The sequence below is a fragment of the Wyeomyia smithii genome, chromosome 2 (genome assembly GCF_029784165.1).
Source record: "Wyeomyia smithii strain HCP4-BCI-WySm-NY-G18 chromosome 2, ASM2978416v1, whole genome shotgun sequence".
Lineage (NCBI taxonomy): Eukaryota > Metazoa > Arthropoda > Insecta > Diptera > Culicidae > Wyeomyia > Wyeomyia smithii.
The window spans coordinates 211,980,155-211,992,818 of record NC_073695.1 but is presented as its reverse complement, the minus strand read 5'-3'; the positions used below and the strand labels follow the sequence as shown (position 1 = coordinate 211,992,818).

The window sequence follows — 12,664 nt, the reverse complement described above, 5'->3', positions numbered from 1 at the left end:
TAATCGAGTCTGACTTGAACGTTAATTAAGATGTTAATAAACGATAAATGATTGAACGAAAGTTTCACATAGGCGGTATTTTTTCATAGTAATCGTTTTCGGGTGGGTTTTCGAATGATTGATATGAATGTTGATCGCGACATCGCACAGGGTGTAGTTTGCAAAGCCTGATCTTGAACCTGGTCAAAAAGGACTCCACAAAGCGTTCGATTTTATTTCGTAATAGAACCGGAAAGTATAGCGGACCTTTCAATGCTTCCAGGGTCCAGAGAAGTCCGATTCGATTTTGTTATAGATAGTTTTCAATGTACTTGTGGACTTTTAATACGAAACCAAAAAAGAAGATCAAATGATTCTTTTAAAGTACAATTTCAAACAACATGTAATATCACTAATTTCGATACAAGATATAATTTTGTGCTGGTTTGATCGAGATCAAATTACTCAAGATTTAGGAATGGACACTCTGTAGACATTTCAGGCATCACTGCGCCTTTCATAACTATGTACTGCTTTCTGGAATTTTCAAAAAAGGAAACTATTTGTATTCTAAAAACATTGCGAAGTAAGGTATTCACCATCTAGAAATTTCGCAAAATTTCTCTCAGCAGGATGCGGATGTCAAACGCGTCGAGCTTTAAAAGTTTGCATTTGCGTTAACAAGTGGCACACGAAACTAAAATTCCATCGAGCTGAATTAGTTGACTCGAACAGGTATAGTACGTTAAAAAAACAAAATTCGTTCTAATCATGGCTGAACATATTCTGTGCTAAAGTATTTAAAGTAAATGGTTCACGAGTGAGAATATTTAAGTTTCATTGCCGCCTTCGACATAGAATTACGTCTTACGGCAACATGCTGGGATAGGGGTGCAAATTTAAATCGGTTTAGACCAACAGACAGTAAGGACGCTGTTAGGGTTACCCACGAATGTGTCACTAGAGCACAACACTATTTAACTTACTGATTTGAGACCGATTTGAACCACGCCAAGTGTATGTGGTATTTCTCAGTGAAATGCGAAATATTATACTACAAGATGTGGAATCAATTTACACAGACATATAAAATTCTATGATTTAAAACCGGTTCAAATTGACAGTAAAGATGGTGTTTGGGGGCAAGCACACTTATTGATGATTTGTTTTATAGAGTATACAAATTTCTTTATAGCTAACTCTTCAGAACTTGGTACTTCAAATTTGACGCATATAAATCTGCCGAACGCCGTCTGCCTTTTGATGATTTGGTTTGGTAAGCATCAATCTTCACTGTCACTCGTAAATGAGCCACTTGCCATCAATTACTTCAAATTTTCTTTCAACAGCCACTGCCAAACTCGCTTAGATTAAAAATAAATCAGTTTCTTCCTTGCAAATTCAGCCGTCTTGTAGTTTTCATAGCAAACACTAGACAACGAACAAAACCTTAAAAAACCGGAAAAAAATATAGCTTTGAATGCCAAACTTCAACGTTTTAACACGCTACCCTTCAAATTTTGCAAATTTCTATAACTGAACCAATGTTTCACGTCGTTGTTTCTTTCTGTGGGTAACAAGGTGCCTAGTATCAGCACTTTATTCGGGCGAAGGAATTTCGGGAGAATACACTAAAGTTTTTTTTTATGCAGACTTGTTTTCATGCTTGTTTATTTTCAAATCAGAATATGCGATGAGTTTATTCAATCCATTTATTAAATATTCATTGATTTGGCCTAATCTTTTCATATTTTTGTTGATTTTTAGCTTGACTTGTAGGTTGAAATAACACTGCTATTGATTTTTTTTCGAAAGATTCTAGCAGAAATAATCAAAAACATTTAGCAAATGAATTTCAGAATTGACGCAGATTTCAAAATTTACGCAGTTTTTTTATGGGCTTCGTATCTCTCGCTTAGAAAAATACTTTAGTGTATTCTATTTCAGACTTTGCAACAGAATATTGCATCGAAAGTCTGTCTGTCTGTGGATATGGCTCCGGGAAAAAGGTTGCAGAAGCTTTTTTCGAGAAGACCGAATTTTAGGAACCTACTACTGAGCGAAATCCGCAAAATTCGATTTCCTTTGGTACCGTAAAAGCGGCTAACTTTGATTGCTTTTAAAAAAATTACTTGATTATATGAATCTTCAATGGATCTCCTCCGGGTTTTGTATTTTTAAATTAAGTGCTAACCTCCCAGGTGGTCTCGAGGTACGATGCTGGCCTAACAAGCCAGTCGTCGTATGTTCGAGTCTCGGCTCGGGAGAGACTGTTAGTGTCAGTAGGATAGTAGCGCTAGGCCCGTAATTGTCCTGTACACTAAACAGTTGGCTGCGAAGTCTGTGTATAACAAACAGAAGGTCAAGTTTCGAATCGGAATGTAGTACTTGCTTTGCTTGCTTGCTTACTGGATATACTAGAATGCATTTACTTACTTTACTTTACTTACTTTGTTGGCTAACGGACCGTACACCAGTCTAGGGCCAAACGAATTAGAGATGTCCAGCTTCACCTGTCTTGGGCAAGCGCTCTCCAATCTTCTCGTACACCAGAAGATCGTGCATCTTCTTTCACCGCGTGTGAGGCCTACCACGAAGTCGACGGCCTCTTCCTGGTTCCTACTGAAGATAGTTTTGGCGGCTCTCTCGTCAGGCATTCTGGCTACTTGTCCAGCCCACTAAAGCCTGCCCCGCTGTACTACCTTCACTATATCAGCATGTTTGTATTCCTGGTACAACTCGTGATTCATGCGTCCGCGCCACACTCCACTTCCAGTTTACTGCCGAGTATCAATCGCAGAACTTTACGCTCAAAAATTCCGGGCACTTGTCGATCAGCTTCTTTCAGCGTCCTTGTTTCATGTTCGTAAAGGGCCACCGGGAGTATCAGCGTCGTATACGTTTCGTATAGTTTTGTGCGAGTTTGCAAACTACGGGACCTTAGCTCGTAGCGTAGCTCGTAGAAGGCCCTGTACGCAGCTTCAACTCGTCGTTTCACTTCACGGTTCATATCGTATATCGTATCATATCGTATGGCATGTGACCCACAAGCGTACTAAGATAATCGAATTCGTCAATCACTTCAAATCGTTCCCGTGGTGTTGGTGCTGAGACCAGTACGCTGCCGGTAACCGCAAGTCAGTCCCATCTGTAAAAATGTTAAAACGAGAAAACAGCTTCGAAAGATATTTCATTCACGCTCATTTATCACTTATATAAGATGAATTATTTTGACAATATTCATGGTAAAATATAATTTGCATACTAGCCTGCCCTAATTACGTTGTAAAAACTATTGATATAATTGATTTTATGATAAAAACCTTGAGTGTGACTGACTTGCCGTTACATTCTACACCGAAGAGAAAAGTAACCGCAAGTCAGTCACATTGCCATGTTGAAACTATAGTGCGTGTTGACGTGTTGTTATTCGTTGCCGTGAAAAACTGTCAATCCTTCGCTGTTAGGAAGTGTATGTCCATGAGAACCTTTTAAGAAATGTCGACGTTGGAAAATCTCATGATGTACGGAACCGATGAAAGCTTATCCAGTGAGGACTCGGATAAAGAAACTGAAGCCGGGACTGCAGTTGGTTCATCCGACAACAAATGTCAAGATGATCAAAATCCGTTTGAGGTTCGAGCATCACCTTTGAAGATATCTTGAAACGATTCCCTGGATTCTGATGGAAGTTTTTCGGTACTGACGATTTAATGGATAGATCTACGAAGAAGCGAACCAAGAAAAAAAATTGACTTGAATTCGTATTAGCAGAAAATTGCTCCACATAAATTCATCACCAATTCAAACTCAAAAATAATCCCAATAATTGATAATTATTACTAGATAACTTATTTTCATCTAAACGATCGTATCGAACTCTTTTTTACTCCCTATTCATTTTACTGTTGTATTATGCATGTTTTTTTTTGTAAATCGGGACTGACTTTCGGTTATTTTTCATCTGTGACTGACTTGCGGTTACTTTGCCTAATGTTACAATTCGACTTTGTATTTTTTTTTTTTTTAAAGGTGGCGGGGAAATCTGCAAACAGACACCTGAGAAGAGAACTCAGGGTGTGGGGATGAGACTAGGGGAGAGATGCTGGGGTAGTTACACTCGCCCAGACACCTACTGATCCCTGTCCCGACCCACTAAAACCCCTCCAGTCTCCAGCCCTGGTCTTCCCGGAACGACGGTTAAGTATTACGTCGGGGAGTGGCTTTTGTGCGTGATGCACCCTCTTTACTCTTATAACCTCCTAGCTAACTACCTGGAGACTGATAATTAGCTACCACTGGCGTGTTGGTGGTTGACCCGCCACACAAGTTGCAGCTCCAGAACAATCTGAGAGGCGGCCGCACAGACCGCGTTCCAGATGTCCGGGTCGTCGCACATCTTCCGGACTAGATTGTCCGGAGTAGTGCCAGGCCCGCTCACAGCCATCATGTTGCTCCTCGCTCTTGCGAAACGGGGGCATACGAAGAAGACATGCTCAGCAGTCTCCTCCTCCTCCACGCACTCGGGACACATGGGAGACACCGCGTGTCCGAACCTGTGCAGATATTGCCTGAAACAACCATGGCCTGACAGGATTTGTGTCAGGTGGAAGTTCACCTCGCCATGTCGTCTCCCGACCCAGCCGGATATCTTCGGTATGAGTCGGTGCGTCCATCTGCCCTTTGTGGAGTTGGACCATTCCCGCTGCCAGCGGAGCATCGAGAATGACCTTCTGGTACCTCGTATGCCCCTTGTGTCACGTTGGTCGAAACACTCTCTGTCCTCCTTGATGGCGATGCTGATAGGCATCATGCCGGACAAGACACAGATTGCATCGTATGACACCGTACGATACGCACTCGCAACTCTCAGGCACATGAGCCTGTAGGTACTTTCCAGTTTACCACGGTAACTGTTAGTACCTAGCGCTCTGGACCACACTGGCCCACCATACCTAAGTATGGACGAAACCACGCTGGCAAGAAGTCTTCGCTTGCTGCCATAAACCGCTGAGCTATTGGACATCATACGAGATAGTGCTGCAATAGCCGATGAGGCCCTCTTACAGGCATAGTCGACGTGACTCCCGAACGTGAGCTTGTCGTCCACCATAACCCCCAAGAGCTTCAGGGATCGCTTCGAGGTGATGGTGCAGTCTCCGACTCTGACCACCGCCTGTTGCTCCGATTTACGGTTGTTCACAACCGTGACCTCCGTCTTATGATGCGCGAGCTCCAGTTTCCTGGAGCGCATCCAGTCCTCGACCTTGCGTATACAGTGCGCGGCCGTCAACTCGACCTCCTCGATAGACTCGCCGTAAACCTCCAGCGTTATGTCGTCTGCAAAGCCGACGATCACAACCCCTACAGGGAACTTGAGTTTCAACACTCCGTCATACATGACATTCCACAACACCGGGCCCAGGATAGAACCTTGCGGAACTCCTGCGGTAATTGGGACGCACTTCTGACCCTCCTCCGTGTCGTAAACAAGTACTCGATTCTGGAAATAGTTTTCCAGAATCTTGTACAGCGACACCGGTACATGGATGCTCCTGAGCGCGAGCGCTATGGAGTCCCAACTGGCACTATTGAACGCATTCTTCACGTCGAGCGTGACGATTGCGCAGTAGCGTATTCCCCTTCTCTTGCGCTGGATTGCTACCTCCGCCGTCTTGATGACGGAAGAGATTGCGTCCAGCGTGGACCTGCCCTTCCGGAAGCCGAACTGGTTACTTGCCAGACCGTGTACACCCTCCGTGTACCTCACCAGTCTGTTGAGGATGATCCTCTCAAGCACCTTGCCCGCGGTGTCCAGCAGGCAGATAGGCCTATATGCCGATGGGTCCCCTGGCGGTTTCCCAGCCTTCGGCAATAAGACCAGTCTCTGCCGCTTCCACCTGTCCGGAAAGAGACAGTCATCCAGGCACCTCTGCATGACTGCCCTGAACAGCCCGGGGGCCGTTTTTATCGCCAGCCTGATCGCCAGGTTAGGGATACCATCCGGTCCCGGTGCCTTGCTCACCTTTAGGGATTTGGCGATCACGATGAGTTCCTCGTTCGTAACCCTTGCCTCCTCCCCTGCCTCGACACGGCTGTCGTCACTCACGGATTGGATGCTCGGCAGGTTGGCCGACCATCTCTGGTCTATGTCTGAGATACTGGAACGTCGGACGTGAGACTCGACTGCCGGAGGCCAAGGACTTGGCTCGTGGCGTGGAAAGAGTCCCTCGATGATACGCTCCAGCATCGCTGGTGATCGCTCTGCAGGCGCCAGCGCGCCTTTAGTCTTGGCCATTACGATCCTGTAGGCGTCACCCCACGGATTTGTATTGGCACTCGCACATAGCCTATCGAAGCAGGCCCTCTTGCTGGCCTTTATCGCACTCTTTAGCATCGATCTTGCCGAACTGAATGCTGCGCGGCGCTCTGTCCTCTCTTCTTCGTTTCGCGCACGCTGCATCCTCCGTCTTGCACGGAGGCACGCACTGCGAAGGTCGGCTATCGCGTCCGTCCACCAGTAAACCGGTGGCTTTCCATTCCTAGGTTGGCGAGTCCTAGGCATGGTGGCGTCGCACGCCCGCGATAGCATAGCAACTAGTTGGTCAGCAGTCGGGCGGAGCCAACTGCCCCCCTCGCGCTCCCTTCTCATTGCCTCTTCGAATAACTCGGCATCAAAGTGCGATGTCTTCCACCCGCGAACGGTCGGAGTGTTGGCTCTACCCGTCGCTTGCCGCCTCTCGTTGTTGTCTACACTATAACAGACCGCCTGGTGGTCGCTATTAGTGTAGCCATCGTCTACCCTCCAGTTCTTGATCAGTCCTGGGCTGGAGAACGTCACGTCGATGATCGACTCCGCGCCATTTCTGCTAAATGTACTTTTGTTCCCAACGTTGGCCAGATCTAGGTTGAGCTTTGCAAAAGCCCCCAACAGGATCTGGCCCCTCTGGTTCGTGAAGCGACTTCCCCACTCAACAGCCCAAGCGTTGAAGTCGCCCGCCACCACCAACGGCGTTAGGCCCGTTAGCTCCATGGATAGGAGGTCGACCATCTGGGTGAACCTTTCGGTAGACCAACGTGGCGGAGCATAGCAACTGCAGTAGAACACTCCGTTTACCTTAGCAACTACGTACCCTTCTTCTGAGGTTGAGACAACCTCCTGAACCGGGAACTTGCTCGTCGTACATATGGCCGTCAAACTGGACCTATCCGCAACCCAGTTACCGTTTCCGGGAGGGATGCGGTAGGGATCCGATATGACGGCGATGTCCGACAACGACTCAGTGGCTGCTTGGTGTAGCAGCTGCTGAGCCGCGAAGCAATGGTTCAGGTTCAGTTGCGTCACCCTTACGCCCGTGGTTTCGCAGCCGGCTTACCGGCTGGGCACCTGGGGCCTCCCATAAAGTGTTTGGCGTCCCGTTTCCCGGAACATACCATGCACTTGGGAGACTCCACACAGTCCTTTGCTTTATGGCCTGCACCTCCACATCGCCTGCACAGCTGGCTCCTATCGGGCCCCTTGCAGGTCCAGGACTTATGTCCGCCCTCGAAGCACCGGAAGCAAATGTCTGGTTGCTGTAGTATGCCCAGAGGACATACAGACCAGCCGACCTTCAACTTGCCCTCTTTCAGGGCCAGGTTAGCGTCCACCGACGGTAGTCGGAAGGTAGCTATCTGGGTCCCCGCCGGACCTTTGCGGAGGCGGATTGACTCCTTAGCCACCTCCACCCCGCACTTCGCTTTTAGGGCTTGTGCAATGTCGCACCCCTCAGTGATTTCGTCCAGGTTTTTAAGCTGGAGAGTCACTTCTGAGGTGAGTGCCCGCACTTGCACCTCCTTCCCTAGGACCTTTTCAGCTACCGTTTTGTAGGTAGCCCCCTTGTTCTTGGCGTCCTTCCGGAGCTCAAGTATCATCTCGCCAGTGCGAGATCGGCGGATACTCCGCACATCCGCCCCCAGATCCTTGAGATGGGTTTCCCCCCTCATCTTCTTCAAGACTTCTGAGTACTTCGACCCATCCGTCTTGAGTATGAGGGCATCACCCCTACTCCGCGCCTTTTTTACCCTTTTTGGTCCTCTGGCCGCTCCGCCATCATGTCGCGTCGCACCTTCCCGACGCTTCCTACCCTCTACGGTAGTCCAAGGGTTGCCCGTAGCCTCCACCTGTGCCTTTTCCGCGGTGGACCTTGAACCGGTTGGCGTGTGTTCCCGTGGGAGTAGCACGACCAATCGTTTCTTGGTGTTCCCGGGGGCCGTTTCCCCCGGGGACTGCCTCGTTCGCTTAGCGACCTGCCCCGTGGAGCAGACCGACGCGAACGAGGGGGCATCTGTCTGCACCTCTTTAGATGCAGTCGCCCTCCCGGTCCTGGCCGCTTTCTCGGCCGCCTTCACCCGAGCTACGAGTTCTTCGTGCTCCTTTCTGGCTTCATCAATGGTGCTCCGAAGCAGGAGGAGGCTCTGCTTCAGGTCGCCAGCGATGTTTCGCCTGTTCGCCAAGAACTCGATTATGGCATCGAGTTGTTCAGACAGCGCCGCCACTCTTGGCCGCGTGTCCATACACCTTTCGACGGCCTTGACTAGCAAGGGACCGTCTACCGAGATGTCTGGTGTGGACACCGACGGATTCGCCGTTTTTCCACCTCCAGACTTCGCCGCATCCGTCTCCGCCTTCTTCTGCGGAGACCGCTGGATGCCACCTCGTGCGAAGGGATTTGGTAACCCCTCCGCACCCGTCTCTTTTGTTTTTGAGTTCAACATTTTTGTTTATTGGGTCCCCCTACCAGCCGCTATCCTTATCCATAATGGAGTAGTCGCCTAAATGGTCCCAAGGTAGTCTATGCCGGAGCAGTGAGGCCATGGCTAGGGGCGGCTGCCATAGCGCCTTATGGGCAACTATGACACCCCCGACCGGCGCAAGTCAGGAAAAGACATCTGATCCTACTCCTGCCGGGTTCCCACCAGGCAATGGACTCGGAACGTACTGGAAGGCCTGCCAGGTTTTACGGGACGGAGACCCCTGCACCGGTTGTAATCTCGCCGTTTCAAGCCGTTATCACACGACATTACTAAAGGAGCTCGGCGCAGGTGCCAGCCCAAAATCATGGTACGAAAACGAAATCCGACTCTTATCCTATAGTGATGCGACCAGTTGCCGTAACTGGGAACATTACTGGCATCAGTCCCAATGGGCGGTTTAGTGCATTTGGGTGGTGGGAGCGGCACTACTCGCTCCGTCGGAGCTGCTAAACGATCGTATCGAACTCTTTTTTACTCCCTATTCATTTTACTGTTGTATTATGCATGTTTTTCTTGTAAATCGGGACTGACTTTCGGTTATTGTTCATCTGGGACTGACTTGCGGTTACTTTGCCTAATGTTACAATTCGACTTTGTATTGATTTCCACTTTTGTTGAACAAACCACTATTTTTTATCGGTACATCTGAAAATATACTCAAAGCCAGGCCAAAATACGATGCTAAATCAAAATTGACAAAATTACAGATGGGACTGACTTGCGGTTACCGGCAGTACGTCAGTGTTTAAGAAACTATGTTGCAATATTGCTCTTCGGGTTATTTGTACAAGAGATATATGATTGTTTGTGTGCCTTAGAATAAAGTTCAAAATCACGAAAATTGTTATTTCGGTTTCTAGAAAACACTATGATGCTAACGGCTCAAAATTAAAATTTAATACAAACAATAATACATAAACCATGAAATAGTATTGGAATAGCTACTGTAAAAATAACGAGACAAATTTATTGGGTGGTTATGTGCTGGTCATCATGCGTTGTCAATGTTATCCGCACTGTCAAAATCTGCCGCGTTCACGGTACCGTATTGTTCATGACTTGCGATAAACAAAAATTCGATTGTTATTCTCGAATAATTGACTTGACAGGTTCATTTGAACACCATGTGCGTTACACGGTAAGCGGTATCGCCTATGATAGTAGGAAAACACTTCAACATTTATATTGTTCTCACTTATTCTCTCTTTAATATTCTCTTGCACTCATATTTGTACTACAAGGTTATTTTTCGAATAAAATTGAGAAATGAAAACATACTGAATTCTGTGCAAAATTTAAAGTGATAACCTTATTGTAAGACAATAAAAATAAAATCTGGATAAAATCTGGATCATTTATAGAATATCTGGAAAATTAGATATCAAATCTGTGTATCTGGATACATAATCAAACATCTGGATAATCCAGATAAACCTGGTAACACTGACTACAACCCAACCCATATTGCGAGTGCGTGATGTGAGCGCATCAAACCACTGTATTTCTAATCCCGATTTGTTACATGATTGTTATTGGTTTAGGTTACTCGCTCTCAACCTTCCTCTCTTGAATATTCTCCCAATTCACTTGATCCAAAAAGAAGGAAACAAAAAGTAATAAAAGTTAAGACAGCTACCCGTTTGTATATGTTTCACAATGAATGCGTTAGCTAGACTTCACTCGCTGCATTGGTATTGATGCAACAATCAGGTTCAGTCCCCATTATTCACATATATGCAAAACCTCTCCCATAGCGTTCCAGCCTTAAATATCTTATTGAAAAATACTGTCTTTTTCCAAGGCTCAATTCACTGTTTACTTGGAAATGAAAGAGTGTAATACCTTGTGACTAGAGTCGCCGGAGATGCGAATATGGGTTTCCTAGATTAGCACGAGTTTTGTAATATCAAACAGGTCCGAGTGAGATTTTCTCTTGCGATGAATGTGTGTTTTCAACATGGCTTGCATTCGCTTGCAAGAAAGCAAATGTTTGTGTTTCTCTCTAAAGCATCTCTAAGCATCATGCTGTTATTCTAAAAAAAATTTTTTTTGTGTGCCTGGCAGCTCTTGCCATATTCGTTCTCTACTCCGTATGCGTTGCGTACGACAAACAAACTTATGCAACTAATGTTATTATTCAACTGAAGATGAATCTCATTACCTTTTAAGTAACAAATTTTTTACAAGAAGCAAAATTTTTCGTTGTTACCTTCAAAGTAGCGAATAAAAATTTTGCGTACGCTCACTCAACGAAAAATAATATTCCCAAGCCTAGAAAATAAATGTTCCACTTCTTTCATTCGTCGATAGATGAAATTCTAGTAGAGACTGAGCTTGTCAAAGATTTCAACTGTTAAAATTATGACGCACTTAAAAAAAACGCTTGAGTCAAAATGGTCCAAACACTTGTAGAAATATCATGTGTGTTTTATCATTTGTCTATTTCGTGAAGAAACGCACTGTGTGAATCAATAAAGTAGTACAGCAAAACTTAATTTACTTTGTTCTGATATGTTCCGATATTTTCTAAAACCGGTTCGACCCTTTGATTCATTCGTCAAAACAGCATTTTCTATCTTTTTGATTTATTACGAGGCCAATTTTGCTTAAAAATATTAAGCTCTCCATAAATATTAGCATCAACCATCGAATCAATCTGTTATTTGTCTTCTCGCTACATCCAAAGGTGTAATATTGGACCTATATATCACGTAGAAAAAACCAACACGAATGCCGCTAAGTAGCAAAACGCAAAACATAAAACACGCCCCGTGTGACGTGTACTTGGGGACCGTAATTCAATCGCGAATCAATATGGCATTTACACAAATCCACCCACGACTGCGACGACGCTCGGGGTAGCTATTTGCCGGCGTGCCATCGCCCATTCCGGGATGCCTATCATTTCGCCTTCTTATCATAAAGTGTGGAGTTTGTGTACATCTACATGCCGGCTTACGATGGGATGGTGCAGTAAGACACCACGGTGCGCCGGCTGCCGGTAGCAAGAAAAATATTATCATCAATTCTCTAGCGAGTATCAATTTTTGATTGCCGTGTTAATATAATATTTAGCGCAATCAAACATCTTCTTCTTTTTTCCATCCGATCTCTCAACAGGCTTACCTGGCTAGAGAAAAATCTGGAAGAAAAATCACTTCGTTGACAAAGTTTCCATGAGATATATCCTTACTTTCCGTCTCTTTGGGAAATCTGGGACCAGAAATGATGGAGAAAGTGTTGAAGCGTGAAAAAAATGAATGACAAATACTTTCACTCGTACAATTTGATTCGTAGGTAGAAAAGAACTGCCATTTTGAGGTTACTAACGACAAAAAGCGAAAGTTATCTATTATACTTGATAGATTATGGTTGTGAATATGCGCTAAACTATTAACGATTTTGTTGGCTTTTCAGGTTCTGTTGTATCCAGAAGAAGGATGGGCACGCAGTGCCGCTTCCAGCTACTGGACGATATCGCCTTGCCGGTGGCGACGCAATCGCTGCATCGTAGAAGAGGTTGCCGGTTCAAGAAAGTGAGTATCAGTCGGTCAATTATTGTTGTCACACTGGTTTTATTATATGGAGACGCGCCGTTATTTGTATGCAAAAATATCCAGCGAAAACGAGCCGAAGTTCATTACAGTGCCATTCTCACGTAGTTCCAATTCACAAACGCAATTTACCAAAACAGTGGGGGAAAATAACTTTTGCGGACGTGATTGCAACACAGGGAACACTTTCACTCCCGAATTGCAACAGCAAGCATGCACACCGTTCCGAATAAAACATTTATTTTGGGCCCCATCGGAGTCCATCATCGAGCGAACGGAACGACCGATGAGTTCTGTCGTCGAATACGTCGCATTCTCGCGTGCCATTGGAAATC

At 45.7% G+C, this 12,664-nt stretch overlaps 1 protein-coding gene across 1 annotated transcript in view; it reads left to right on the top strand.

Moving 5' to 3' along the window:
- The window catches only part of LOC129726013 (uncharacterized), a 172,672-nt gene that overhangs the window by 75,431 nt on the left and 84,577 nt on the right, over positions 1 to 12,664 (top strand). The window contains exon 3 of the mRNA XM_055682538.1: positions 12,193 to 12,311. Coding sequence (XP_055538513.1) covers positions 12,193 to 12,311 — 119 coding nt within the window. The remainder of the gene's footprint in view (positions 1 to 12,192; positions 12,312 to 12,664) is intronic.